This window comes from Lingula anatina, chromosome 1 (genome assembly GCF_051362555.1).
Source record: "Lingula anatina isolate TDL-2025a chromosome 1, LinAna3.0, whole genome shotgun sequence".
NCBI lineage: Eukaryota > Metazoa > Brachiopoda > Lingulata > Lingulida > Lingulidae > Lingula > Lingula anatina.
The window spans coordinates 6,682,464-6,696,774 of record NC_141767.1 but is presented as its reverse complement, the minus strand read 5'-3'; the positions used below and the strand labels follow the sequence as shown (position 1 = coordinate 6,696,774).

At 34.4% G+C, this 14,311-nt stretch overlaps 1 protein-coding gene across 12 annotated transcripts in view; it reads left to right on the top strand.

The window, feature by feature from the left end:
- The window catches only part of LOC106169657 (uncharacterized), a 32,136-nt gene extending 18,390 nt beyond the window's left edge, over window positions 1-13,746 (top strand). For 10 of the 12 annotated variants that reach the window (XM_087010639.1, XM_087010648.1, XM_087010667.1 and 7 more), the window contains 20 exons: window positions 72-176; window positions 365-517; window positions 702-818; window positions 3,002-3,059; window positions 4,011-4,094; window positions 4,352-4,419; window positions 5,221-5,309; window positions 5,965-6,130; window positions 6,511-6,726; window positions 7,017-7,220; window positions 7,423-7,560; window positions 7,841-7,861; window positions 8,706-8,812; window positions 9,070-9,190; window positions 9,310-9,362; window positions 10,829-10,946; window positions 11,263-11,419; window positions 11,575-11,752; window positions 12,135-12,301; window positions 12,596-13,746. In XM_087010639.1, the coding sequence (XP_086866765.1) occupies window positions 72-176; window positions 365-517; window positions 702-818; window positions 3,002-3,059; window positions 4,011-4,094; window positions 4,352-4,419; window positions 5,221-5,309; window positions 5,965-6,130; window positions 6,511-6,726; window positions 7,017-7,220; window positions 7,423-7,560; window positions 7,841-7,861; window positions 8,706-8,812; window positions 9,070-9,190; window positions 9,310-9,362; window positions 10,829-10,946; window positions 11,263-11,419; window positions 11,575-11,752; window positions 12,135-12,301; window positions 12,596-12,642 (2,367 nt within the window). In that variant the 3' untranslated portion in view covers window positions 12,643-13,746. The remainder of the gene's footprint in view (window positions 1-71; window positions 177-364; window positions 518-701; window positions 819-3,001; window positions 3,060-4,010; window positions 4,095-4,351; window positions 4,420-5,220; window positions 5,310-5,964; window positions 6,131-6,510; window positions 6,727-7,016; window positions 7,221-7,422; window positions 7,561-7,840; window positions 7,862-8,705; window positions 8,813-9,069; window positions 9,191-9,309; window positions 9,363-10,828; window positions 10,947-11,262; window positions 11,420-11,574; window positions 11,753-12,134; window positions 12,302-12,595) is intronic. The other 2 variants (XM_087010671.1, XM_087010679.1) reach the window with 2 other exon arrangements.
- Window positions 13,747-14,311: the final 565 nt, after the last annotated feature.

Sequence of the window (14,311 nt, the reverse complement as noted above, 5' to 3'; positions counted from 1 at the left end):
ATGAGATGAATGCTAAGTAATAAATTGTTCTATGTGCCTGAAGCTTTACAACAGACCCACATTTGTTACAGAATAAAACTGAGGAGGAAGAGGCAAAGCAGCAACAACTTGAGAGGAGGATAGAAGAAGAGAGGGCCAGAGCAGACAAACTGGCAGAAGAACTCAGGACAGTTAAGGTAGGTTGATTTCTTAAACCAAGAATAAATAGAAGAATAAGGTTTTGAAAGAAGATGGATGGTTTGTGTGGATGCATGTATATGTATACCTTTGAGGATATCAGAAATAGCATGTTGAAGATTTCCGAATTTACATTCAGGTTCAGTTATCAAAAAATAATAATAACTAATTTTTATCTTGGTTACAGACTGAATTTGAGACTGAAAAAGCCAAAACCAAGGCTTCTGAAGATTCTTCTGTGGAATATCTAGATCAAATAGAAGAATTGACTCACAAGCTAAATCAGGCAGAGAAACAAATCCAGGACTATGAAACGTCTAATGCTGAATCTGGAGCCAAGGTATGTTGTTAAGTCATTTACACACATTTAATAAGTTGAGAGAAGTGATACTTGCCTAAACTTTAAAGCTACGCTTTGATGGCTACATTAATTAAGTAATTTTTTTTTCATTCTATTTATTTCAAAAGCATATTCTAATTGGCTGTAGTCTTTCTTTTAATATGTCCTAACTTTCTGTCTCCAGGCTAGTCAGTTTAGTGAGGAGTTGCAACAGAAGAATATCAAAATAAAAGAGCTTGAAGAAGAATTGAGTAGAAAAATTTCAGAATATTCTCAGTTGGAAAACAGAATGTCTGAAATGGTAAGTGAATCTTTTTGGGAATGAAATACCATGGTAGATATGTAGTATGTTCAGAATCATTTGGAGCATTGAGACACTTATGCTTATCCTAAAGAGATAGCAGAATGTTTGTGTGTGTATGTATCATTTTTATCTTATATATTATCTTGCATTATCTTATTGGAAGAAAATGCCTTTACTGGTGATTTTTTTCTTGTGGGTTTAGAAATATACTCATTCCTGTTACTAGTCCTTACAGCAGCATTTAATATTGTAAACCATCAATTGTTTCTCACTTTCTTAGAGGAGAGCATCTGGATCAAAGACAAACCTCTTGAGTATCTCCACTACTGTCTGAAAGGCAGGACACAACAAGTGTCAGTTGAAGGAATTTTGTCTGGTCTGTTGGAACTAGTGCACAGTATTCCTCAAGGAAGTGTACTGGGTCCTCTCCAGTTTTGTATCTCAACACTACTTCTTGATGAAAACACTTGCTTCCAATACATAGACACTCATGATACTTGGCAGTATCATGATACTCGGCTGTATACTCCCTGTAATATTTAAAAAAAAAAAACTAAATTTTCACAAAACAAAAATGAAAAACAGTATGTCTGGTCTTGGGGCCTGGAAGGTTAAGAACAAACTGATGATCGATGACAGTAAAACGGAACTACTCATCATCAAACAGTCTCATGACAAAGTAGTTGTTATCAAGATTGGTGAAAATTTTGCTTTTAATGCAAAAAATACAGAGGTGTATGTAGATACCTCTGTTTATGGCCAAACAAATATCACACATTTCTACATCATGCTTGTTTCATATCATAAGCATCACATAACTGAAAATAATCTCGTTGATTCCTCTACTGCTTCTGTCATAAATGCCCTTGTCATACCTCTAACTATAATCCATTTCTGACTGCTAGAGAAAGTCAAATGTCCACAGTGCATTCAAAATATCTCTGCTGGTATATTTACCCACACACCTTGTGACAGTCACATCATGGCTGTTGTTCCTCAAACAACTTTACTGGCTACCCATTAGAGCTTGAATTCTCTTTATACTTAAAGCTGATGTCCATGCTGCTTTATAACGTATTTGTGGGATTTCTTCTTGCTTTATGTGATCCCTGCCCCTCCCTGCCAATAATGCTTCTCTGACCTTGTGCTTTTGACACCCTGAAAAGATGGACTTATCTCATATGGGGATAATTCTTTTCAAGTTGCAGCATCAAATGAATTTCAACTTTTAACTATGCAGTATAGCTTCTCTGGAAACTTCTAAAGAAGGAATTAAAGACATATCTTTTGAAAAAAATTATAACTGAAATTTTTATGACTCTAGGATTGTTTAATTACATTTAAATGGACTTGATGGATTAACGGACTTTTAATTATACATAATTTAAATCAATTTTTGTTAATGATTTTTTACTTGTATTTTACATGCAAATTGTAAGTCTATTGAACATAACTGGATTTTAGAATTAAAATAAATATTATTATTATATTTAAGATGTTGGTGATTGCTTTATACTAAGCTTTTTAGTTAATATCTCAGACACACATTAAGGGTCAGAATAACAGTAAATGCAAATTAAAGAAGACATTAAGTACTTCAGTATACAGTTTCTCCTTTGGTTGCATATTATATATGCAGTTCAATTACCCCCAGATGATGGAAATACAGCAAAGATTTTAGAGGATAAAAAATCTAGTGTCACACTTTACCCTACAGCAGTGACATGGTGTTTTCTTGTCACCTCGATAGCTTTAGAGCTGAATATAAAGTATATTTGATTTTAAACTTTTGGTAAATATAATTATTATAATAATTCTTATTATTATTGTAATTATTATCATATTTCAAAGGTTCAGGGACCTTGGTCTATTGATTGATCAAGTTAAGAGGTTGTTTGACATATTTATACATTTTCTGCCATATGTAAATATTGAGATAAAGTAACAAGTGTGATGCACCTATGGCTGACAAGAAAGTTCTTTGACATCTAGTGTTAAATTGTCCTCAAAGCAAGCGTGTTGTGAATAACATTAAGAACAGCCAGTCATGCACATTACTTACGTACATAAGCTAACTGTTTTGCAGTCTTTAAAAGAATTACCAGAATTTTTTAGAAGTTGTAGATATTTAATATTTATTTATGGAAGGGGTCAATATTTGTGCTGTATTTTTATTCTAGGAAGAGAAGCTGACTTCTGGTCAAAGCAAGAGACAAAAACAACAAGAAACAATAGATGGTAAGTCTTTTTTTGGCATGTGATGTTATTTTCTGGCCAGTCAGTGGTATACTGGTTTACTTTCCATTTGTGTTCATTTTATGTTTGGTATACAAAGAGCAATTTGTTTAGTCAGACTCTGTTAAAAAAAAAAAAAAAAGAAAAAAAAGTAAAAAATGATTAAGTGGAGTAGGAAAGTGAAAAACTGAGTATGTGCACTAAATACAAGTTGAAAAACACATACGCAAATGAACCTCATTGACAAATATTTGGAGCTGCTGTTGTTTGCTCTGGTCATCTAAATAGACCAATTACAATTATCTGCCCATCATCTGTCAAAAAGTAATGGCAAATAACTGCAAAAAAGACTTATTTTTATGTTGAATTAGACAGAAGGAAACTTAAAAGTTCAGATTTTGTTATGACCCTGTTTAATCCAACATTGAGTGCCTGGAGTCGCATTTCACAACACTGACCTGTTGTCTGCTGCCTTGGGTCACACAGACCACCTCTTTTGGCTGGCTCTAAGCTCCCGAGTACACTGGAAATATAAACTTAACAATTTAGTCAGCCTAAATAAGAAATGGAGAATCTAGCCTGAACAATGCTAAGAATTTGTAAATTCAGAATCTCACTCCTGTAGTGCTCGGTGGTTAACAATAACTTTTCACTTTGGTATGTAAATCTCCCTGGAATAGTCGGGTTTTTTTTGTAGAATCCTTAAGTAACTATTCCTGGTAAGCACAAGTGATGATATCGCATTTTAAGATAAAGTAGTTGCTATGAAAGCATCTTCTAAATCAAGGAGATTCTTACCCCTTTGGTCTTGTTATGGATTTTTGGTTACTCTTTTCAAACTGTCTCAGTATTGATTCCATGAGCTGTAGCTTGAAGCATTGTATTCTGTTTGCCTGGGTATGGCAGGATGGTTCTAACACATAGTGGTAAATGTTTGTTTTTTATATTCTGTAGAACTTATGCAGAAACTGGCCAGCAGTGACACAGCCTCCTCCACACTTGGTGCAGAACTACAGGACCTCAAGACACAGATATCAGGCAAGACGAGTTTTTATACAATAGCAGGGTAGAAAACACCAAATAATTTTGTTCTTAACTGAAATGAAGACTATGAAGGTTTGCTAATGATCAGAAAACTGCTTTTTTTACTTCTATGAATGGGACAGAAAACTCTTAATTATTTTAAGCTTAACTCTGACTGAGATTCTGGGTATTATAGGCAAAGGGAAAATTTTGTATTTATGAGTTTTATATATTTGTGAAAATGTCTAATTCGTGAAATTTCATCTTCTTAGATCTCCAGAGACAGCTTAAGGCCAGTGATGAGAAGGGAGAACATCTCACAGAAGATAAAAATAAGCTGGTAAAGAAAATGTTCACTGTCTATATGAATTGCATTTATTCAAATCTTTCTCCGGTATATATTTTTTTGATGTATATTATTTTCACTGATGTAAATTCTAATGTTCACAGTAAAAAGTGTTTGTTGCTTGCAGTAGCCTTGTATGTGCAGTAAACTAAATTTGCCTGTCAGCTCTAATGTAGTAAAATGTATTGTATGGCAAAGCTGTGTGATACTAGCAATATAAGTTATAGTTTTCTAGGTGTCAGTCTCAATTTAAATTCAATAGTTTGATAATTACATACATTTTAATCATTTGTGTAGAAACAGATATTTGCCCATGAACACCGACTTACTGTCTGTATTATAGTTTAAATACAGAAAGAAATGTAAGGTTTTTAGATACAGCTTCATGCATTTGCAGTGGCATGGCCAGCACTACACCCTGAAAACACTATATGAGTGCCACACCCATATCTGTCAACTACTGTCATGCTAATATATGTATGTTGTATGCTTTAGTACTGCTTGTATTGCACTCAATTTTATAGTCCATTTACACAGCCATCTTTCCAATATTTTCCAAGTCAAATTTGTTTCTTTTGGTTATCCCAAAATGCTGTAGAAATATATTTTCTGTTACCTTCTCCATTGGTAAAGTAAATGCATCCACTTGAAGATGCCCATTAACATTATTAACATGGAAAGAAAGGAAGAATAGAAGTTCAGGGAGGGGGGTCAACTATGTCTTCTGATCAACATGAAAGATGGCTGTGGTCTTAACTTACCCCCAAATCTTTTTATGTTGTTGTTTTCTTAAAGGAGCATCAGATAGCAGAGCTGATGAAGCATTCAGGAGACAGCTCTGAGCAGCTCTCCATGATGAATGAACAGCTGCGCGAGAAAGATAGGTCAGTCTTGTCATCTGCGCTTTTGGTTTGTAGTCTTATTTTTCATGTGTGTGTGTGTGTGATTTAAAAAAGTGTTTAAGTTTATGATTTGTTGTGCTTCTTCAGTTATTTTGACATTACTCCCACAGTGATATTATTTATCAAATGTGAAAATGAATTTGCTCTAATATGATATATAGCCTATAATGATATAAGCTTATATGTGTCATATGTTAGTAAGTGCATTAATTAAATTATAACTACTAAGATACTTTGATGATATAAGCTTTAAAGCTTGTCTTTGGGGCTTGCAAATACAACCTGTAACCATAGTTTTGAAAACCATTTTGTCTTTAGTTGCCAGTTATGTTGTTTTGAATACACAAGATGCAGAGTATGTTAGCTTTTAACATTAAGTGTTCATAATGCTGTTCCAAAAATGTTAATGGTTTGCCATTTTAAAACAAGCCATTGAAATACTATTATAGTGATGTTTTTGGTGCTAAAAATTTATTTAGATGCCTAAGTGATTACACTTTTTATAGAGAGAAAAAGTGGAAACAAACATTTGAAAACATCACATCCGATTATCTGATGAAATTGTGTGATATGCTATATTTTGTATACTAAAACAACCGATTAACATTTCTTCTAAACTCAATTTTGCAATCAACAGAAAGCTGGAAGAGCTCCAAGCAAGCTTGTCCAGCTCTACACAAAAAGTTGGAAAACTCGAAGACCTCCTTCGACAGGGCAAGGAGCAGAGTGAGGCGGAGACAGAGGTGCTCCTGTCCAAGCACCAGCAGGACATTAACTCTTTCCAGGAGAGACTGGATGAGATGGTGAGGGGGCACCTGTGTTATCACTGAAAACTAGTTGCTATTACCTCTGTGATGTTTTTATTGTTTTGTGTGTTTGTGGGTATATACGTAAGAGAGAAAGTTATTTTGGAAAGAAAGAAGCAATTACAATTCAGTTCATATGGATCTCCCTGCATTTTTAAAGGGATTTTGGCCTTATTCTTTTATGAAAAGATAAAGTGTGTTCACCTTTCATGACAATGTTTTCATACAACTGAAATATAAGGAATTGTCTATTGGAGTAATCTTTTAAATGATACCAATTTCGGATTAGGCTGTGTCTTAAATCATATCCGAAGAATAAGTCATATCTTTAAGTTGGAAAAGACGGCTGAAACAACTTACCATTATTTGCATTGTAGCAAGAGGAACTAAACAAGTCCAACAACAAAATGACCAAAATGACAGAGACTTACGAGAAGGACAAGCAGGAGCTGGTGCAGAGGAAGGAGAGTGAAGTCAGTGAACTGAAGAGCCAGTTGTCAGCCAAGGAGGAGCAGGTATCACAACTGAACCAGAGTGGAGAGGACAGCAAGAAACAACTGCAAGAACTGAACAAGGAGAAAGAGAACCTCGTGGTAGGAAGGCATTATGAAGTTCCTGTAAAATATTGTTTGATTTGAAAAACAGAATTCCTTTTCTTTTAGAAAAAATTCTGTTGGAGATCGTTTGTTACATCAAATAGTCCAAGTACAGGCAAGCTGACAGAGTGGCATTGGATTAAAAATATTATTAGTGTTTCTTTCTCTTTGTTTGTGGATGTTTCTAAAGACCAGTCATTGCCATGAAAGTTTAATAATTTTGGTCAAAATGTATATACTTCCTAATGCAGTTTTATCACCTTGAATTATAATATTTGTTATTTTAGTTTGAAAAAGAGAAACTAGAGAAGCAGTTGAAAAGAACAGAGGAAGAAAAGAGCAGTATTCTCAAGGAGAAAGAGGATGCCGTTACAGAAAAAGAACAATTGCTTGCAGAGAAACAGAAAATTAAGTCAGAAAAAGGTTCCATGGACCAGCAAGTACAGCAGCTTGTCAAGGAGAGAGATGCAGCTATCAGAGAAAAGAATGAGGTAAAGAAATAAATATTGAAATAAGGAAGGAAGGAATTGTGAAAATAACAAGAAAATGAAGGGATTTTCATTTTCCTAGCAAAAATGAACATTGGTCGTTTAATTTGAAATTAAGGTATTAACATTTGGAAGCAATTAGAGATGAGAGCAATTCATAAGAATGGAAAATACCATGTCTGTATGGTTTTTATTTCACATGTAGGCATTAAAGATCAAGGAAGAAGTGTTGGCTGTGAAAGAGAAGTTGGCCACAGAGTGGGAACAGGTGCTCAAGGAGAAAACAGACATGGAGAAAGCTTTGAAAGAGAAGAACCAAAAGCTGCAGGACATTGTGAAAGAGGTCAGTATTCTTTGTGGTCAGTGTTTTGTGTGGTCAAGATCAATTTCAGGTGTGGATAATGTTGCACTGATAATGTTATTGCATTGAGTGTTTCAAACTTTCCAATTCAGCTGTATCTCACACTGCAAATAAGGATGTACAAAAAGTGGTTGTTCTGCAATGTTTGATATTTGAGCAATAAAGATAAAACCCATTCGGTGTTCTTTGTTGTCATCTTTACTGATATTCTTAACCACTGGGCAATGGAATATCTCAAAGAACATTTACTTTCACATGTAAGGTTCCAAATATGGTGTCCACGGTATGTACTTGTATTTCTGAAACCAGCCTTAGTCATTCGTTTATTGCCATGCTAAAGTATTGGATGTATGCCCAGAGACTGGCAGCATGACTTTATTGCTTTCATATGAATGTTAAAGCTTTGGATGTATTTTGATCCAATTTTTACAATGTCAGCCAGAGACGTATTTTGGTTGTTGTTGTTATTGTTGTTGTACAACTTGATGTTAGTTGGTTTACAAACTGCTAGGAAGTTGAAAAATGAATTTTGAGATGTTATCTTTGTGTTTCAATATACTTTGAGTTGCACCTTTGCTTCGTAAAAAAATCCACAGTATTAGATTTTTTATTCACTTTTTCTACCTTGTTTTTAAGACATCCAGTTTTATTGTCCCCCCCCCCCCCCCCCACCAAGTAGTACATTTACATGCTACTTACTGTTGTACATTCAATACTATCACCTTGCAAATATGCTTGTCATTTTTGCGATTTTTATTGCTAGTTTAACGTAACATATTCAATACCTTGTAGGAAAAATTATTTTTCTGCTTTTTTCTATTAATTTAATTTTTCAGTGTTTAGATGAGGACATATGCTGTAGATATATTCTGTATGTCAATATCTTTTATAGGATATTTAAACATTTTAATTTATATAGGATATTTTAAGACAGTGTAGAATAGATTATGTGATTTTCTCTCTAGAAACAATCTGTAATGCCTAGTCATTGTCAGTTTATTAATTATCTAACATACTATTAGGTTAAAATTTGGTGGTCACGCCCTGTGCCAAAAAGTTATAGTATTGGGAGGAAAACAGTACTTATGCAACTGTATTATTTATTTATTTATCATTCATTATTTTAGGTTGAGAAGCTTCGAACTGAATGGTCTAATCAAAAGTCACAGTTAGAAAAGAGCCAGCAGGAATCTAGAAAAGACATTGAGAACATGGAAGAGCTTCATAAACAGCTGTGAGTACAGAAAACATTTCAAGGGGTTTGCTTGGACACTTCAGCCTTCAAACAACTTTTTTATTGCCCCCTCCCCCCCCCCCCCAAAAAAAAAAAAAAAAAAGGAAATAAAAAAGATAATAAAAGAAAAGAAAGAAAGAAAAAAGAATGGAAGAAGTACAAATTAATTTGAAAAGTTATTATGCAAGTTTGGACTTAAGCTATAAATTAGCATTGATAAAATGCCTTAAATTAGGCCTGTTATCATTCTGTTCCAGTGCTGGTCTAAAACAAAACATTGAGGACTACCAGAAGCAATTAAATTCTACAGAACATGAGAAAAATGCCTTGAAACAAGAGGTGGAGACACTCAAGGCAGTGCAAAAGGAAAAAGAAGAAGTAAGTTTCACAGTTTTGTATACATGATTGGCATGTTCTGCTGTGTATTCTGTGCATTCTTTAACAAAAGTGGAATATATTTGAAATAAAGTACCAATACTTTTACTCTTTATTTACAGCTGGAAATGGAACATAAGAGTCTACTAAGTGAGCTGGAGAATGTTAAAGACAGGTATGTAGTATTTATTATAAGCTACAGGTGTGCTTCTTGTTCTCCATTACCATTTTGACAGCCACATTGGAGCATTATTTGCTGAACTTGTGCTGATTTTGAATGTCTTTAAATTGTTCAAATTGAATTGGAGATGCAAAATATAACATTTTTTCAGCATATTTTGAACAGTTTTATACATCTTTCATTGAATGAATTGTGATAAAGCAGAATAGAAACTGGCATTTTTTCATTCTCTCTACATTATGTATAATAACTTACAAATTTTATCTTTTTCGGAACTTATGAAATGGCTCACTTAACCTTTTATATTTGGTAAGAATAACATATATAGTGTGGGCTATATATCTTCATACAGATATAATCTAAACATTTTATGTATGCTTAACCTTTAACAAAATAAAAATTGCAGCAACTGTGCTGCTGCTCATATTTTGCTAAAGGGTATGTACATACAGTTAGTTGCTAAACTAGTCCATGGCATATTTATGATATCCATCATGGCAAGCTTTTCAGTGGTTTTCTGTTGTGTCCGTTTTGCAAATTTTCAAGTAGTTAGAGTGCTTTTTGATGTTGTAAGTCCTGCACAGCTCATCTGTTTCTGTGCACATCCATCTATTAAATGTACATTTGTCAAGAAAGATGGTATGACTTAGCATCAAAAATGAAATATTTTTTGTTTGTTTTAACATTTCTCCCTTTACATTTTTCTTTCATTTATTTTGTTCAACTTATTTTGTTATTAATTTACTCATGAAGAAAATTTAGGTTATGAACATAGGGATCTGTGTATGATCATTAATTTTTAGCGCTATATGAATATATCATCATGAGACTTAGCCTGAGGGACAGACCCACTATACAGTTCTCTAGTAATATTGTGATAAATGAAGGCAATTGAATAGTAGTTTAAAATGTTACAGTATGTGAGAACATCATATGAAATCAAACCTACCTCAGTGGAATGTTGAATTTTTAATTATTTAATGTTATGTTCCATATACAACGTGTTGGTAATTTTGACAAGAATTGTTGTTTATTTGCATTTTGCATAACCAGAATGATTTTATTGTTGTCTTTTCTTTTTGCTTTTGATGTATAGTCATATGATATTTGGCTTGGAGAGGGGTAACACTAGCCAGTCACTTGGCATTATACCAGCATGTGTGGTTTTTATAGGGTTTTGTAACATTTGAATGTATTTATGTGAAGCTGAGTTCTCACTGAAAGTGATTGAGAGAGGAAATATAATCTATTTGGTGCATTTAGAGCTTTATTTGATACTATACGATTTGTATAGTTTTGCAAGAGTAAGTTTGGATATTGTCAGTTTAAAAAATGAATAGAGTGAAAACTTTTGAAATGTAAGGTCTGATCCTTGTTTGCTTATCTTTCTTTTACTGAGATTGTTTTAATATGGTGATTTTTATCAAGTCATGTTATAATAATTTTTTATGATGTTTCAGTGCCAGGAAGCAGACAGATGACTATGATGTGGAGAGATCTGCTCTACAGAAATCTCTAGAAACTACTAAGCTACTGCTGCAACAGAAAGAGAAGGAGGTAGAGCGCCAAAAAGGAGAGGTAAGACTCACACTTTCCCTCCAGTGTGGTTGTACACATCCTTGGTTAGAATACCCATCTTGTATCATAATGATATTTAATCCTTGGAACTATAAGTAGTTAGATACTACAGTGAAATGAACATAGAGTACATTTGTCTATTAACCAAAAACATTCTTGGAGGATTTATCTTTGAAATTATAAATTGCATTTTATACATATATGTATTTAATTGGTTTGGAAATGATGTTAAGTTGCATGCTATCCTCATAGATCCCATGATGGGTAAAAAAGACATGCAGATTAAACTGGTTTGGTTATCACCTCTGTGTTTCAGATTGTGAGTTTGCAAGGGGAGACCACACTGCTGGGCAGCTACAAGAGTTCTATGGAGAACCTGGAACATGACAAGACCAGGCTGGAGAACAAGGTGAAGTCACTGCAGAGAGAGCTGGACGAGATGAAGAACAATGCCATCAATGTCAATGACTCTGGTAGGTCACAATGCCAAGGTCATTTAAGATGTCGTCTGCCACTCTGTGATGAATTGAGATGATGACAATGAAGTGAACTTGCAAACTTTTTGTTGTCAGCACTTAAGGATTTAAAATATTTATTTTCATGTAAATGTTGGCTTCATATATTCTAGGAGATGCCGCAATGATCAAGTTAAAGGAAGAGAATGTGGCAGCTGCTGGTCAGATAGATTTCCTCAACTCTGTCATTGTGGACATGCAGAGGAAGAATGAAGAGATGAAGCTGAGACTGGAAGCCATGGAGAAAGGGGATTTCATGAATGGAACTCTAGATACATCTGGAGATTCACAGTAAGTTTTTAACAAAAAAAAAAACAAGGGGCATTTACTTGGTAGGCAATTAAGATGAAACTGCTGTCATGATTTAGTTTGGAAATATATTGAGTGGTTTAAATCTTTAGACTAAATTGTGAATTGTTTAAGCTCACCTGCTTGCCTAGACACATTTCTCCTGAAAAAATTTATTGTCTTGTAAAAATTTGATGTCTCATGAGTTTCCAGTTTGCTCTAGTTCCAAATTTGTTACTCTCATCATCATCAATTCCTTTTATGCCGACTGGCATCTAGGGTACTGACAAAGTATTTGTTACTCTAAGTCTATTCTAATACATAGCTGGCATTTCACTGCCCATCAGGTATGTTGTTCTCACATCATCATGTCCCGTCATTCCAGCACCCCGCCCCGTGTGGCTGCTCCCAGACTGTTCTGTGATATCTGTGATGTGTTTGACCTCCATGACACGGACGACTGCCCCCAGCAAGCCATGTCGGACAGTCCGCCAGCCACACACTACCATGGCTCCAGGGACGAGAACAGACCCTACTGTGATATATGTGAAGGTGAGCAGCATTCTTTGGGCTTAAATGTAGGTTATAGAGTTTTTTAAGTTTATATTTTTTTGTGACATTAAAAAGTAATATTTAATTTGTTTCATTAATGAAAAAAATGGTAGAGGTTAAGTCCAAGACTTCAAAAGAAATTTTTAAATTAAATCTGTAAGTTCAGATGCATTGCAATTCTTGTGTTGGTTATAAGCTCTTGTCTGTGATATTTGTTAAAGTAAATAATTTTTGGACAAGATACCAAAGGATTAAGATGTACACGCACATATATCCTTAATTCTTGGATTTCAGTGTTTGGCCATTGGACTGCAGATTGTGATGATGAGCAGACATTCTAGGAAGTCCACAGCACCATTGCCAAGCACAGTACTGCTCAAGGAAGTGTTCAGCCCCATTCCATTATAACTTGCCTGGCAATACAGCACTTAGCCCACACTGCAGCCCACATGGCAGCTGTGTGAACAGAAATAATGATATTATGTACAGTGAAGTTTTATTTACAAGGTTGTTCCAGTTTAGGCTACATTACATGGTGGATGTGGGTCAGTTAAGAGTACCTCATGTGGAGTTCAGCCCAGTCTGTTGTAGTGTATGCCCCTGAAATAGGTTTTCTCATTCAAGTGCCTTCCTGAAACTGCTGCCTAATGCTTTATGTGTGTGATATATTTTTTTTTTTAATTGTAATTGGTAATCTGAAATCTGAACGACCTCCAGACCTCTGGTTGAAGGTCACCCACTTTTTTCTTCTCACTTCTTTCTTACAATCCATGCCTTATTTACACAGCTCAAACACTACTGATGTGTGAAAATAATTATTTATGTTATTTAGTCATTTGTTTTATTGCGTAAATGAGCAAATAGGAGCATCATTTTAAAGAAGTCCCTGAGGAAGTTTGGATCTTCAAGTCAATCTTTGGATAAAATGTTATCCTTTTTTCTCAGGATTAAGGGCTACGTAGGAAATTAATGTTAAAGCATTGTAAATTTAGAAATACTTACAATAGATTTTACAGAATTATGGGAGATTGGAAGGTTAAAGATCTTATTGAATTTCTCAATATAATATTTTGTCCAGACATCAGTTTGTGCACTTTGCTTACATTTATCTGCATATTATTTGTACTTTGTTCATAAGCATTAATTCAAATTTAGAAGCTCCTACAAGAAATAATTGTTTTGTGCAAGACCAGTTGCACAGTGCATTCCTAGAAGAATGACTTTAAGTGACTGTTAGTGAACAAAAACAGTTCCAAATAAAGATGTTTACATGTTTTAAAGTTCTGAAATACACCATGGCACATATATAAGATAAATGCATTGCTGCATATTTATTGCAAAGTCCATTTTCATGCAATGTGTATTTTGCATGATGATTTCATAGCTTTGTATGAATTGCCTATGTATTCAAATATGAAATATAAATATGTATATATTGGTCAGAATTTGTTTTGTCTTATTTGTCATCTAACATTATCCAACATTATTGAATTCTGTTCAGATGTTTTTGCTTTGGATGGAACACTGTAAAATGTTTCTTTACTGAATGCATATCACTTGCGACCCAAAATACATATTCCAAGTTGAATTTAAAGAAGAATACAACTCTAACAATATTTTACATGTGCGTGCCGCAGCCATATTGCAGTTAGCATACTAATAACTGACGCTGTATAATGACAATTTGGGTGTGAACGAGCACAGCTACTGCATTTGTCTGTAGCAACGAGGCGGTTTGCCTCATTTTATGACAGCAAAAGTATTATAGATCGGGGAATGTGGGGGAAATAAATAATCGTAGACTAACTAACGAGGGAGGCGGTAATCCATTGTCAAGTACACGCCAAATTTGATCCGCGGACTAGTTAGTCCGTGGAACAACTGGTTGTGAACGCGGACATTCATTATTGGAATAATGTTGCGACATGTCATTGGATATATATATGCATGCTCTGGACAGGTTAAAGCTGCCTGGGGCGTAAAATTTAATGGGCAGGGGGTGGGCAATAT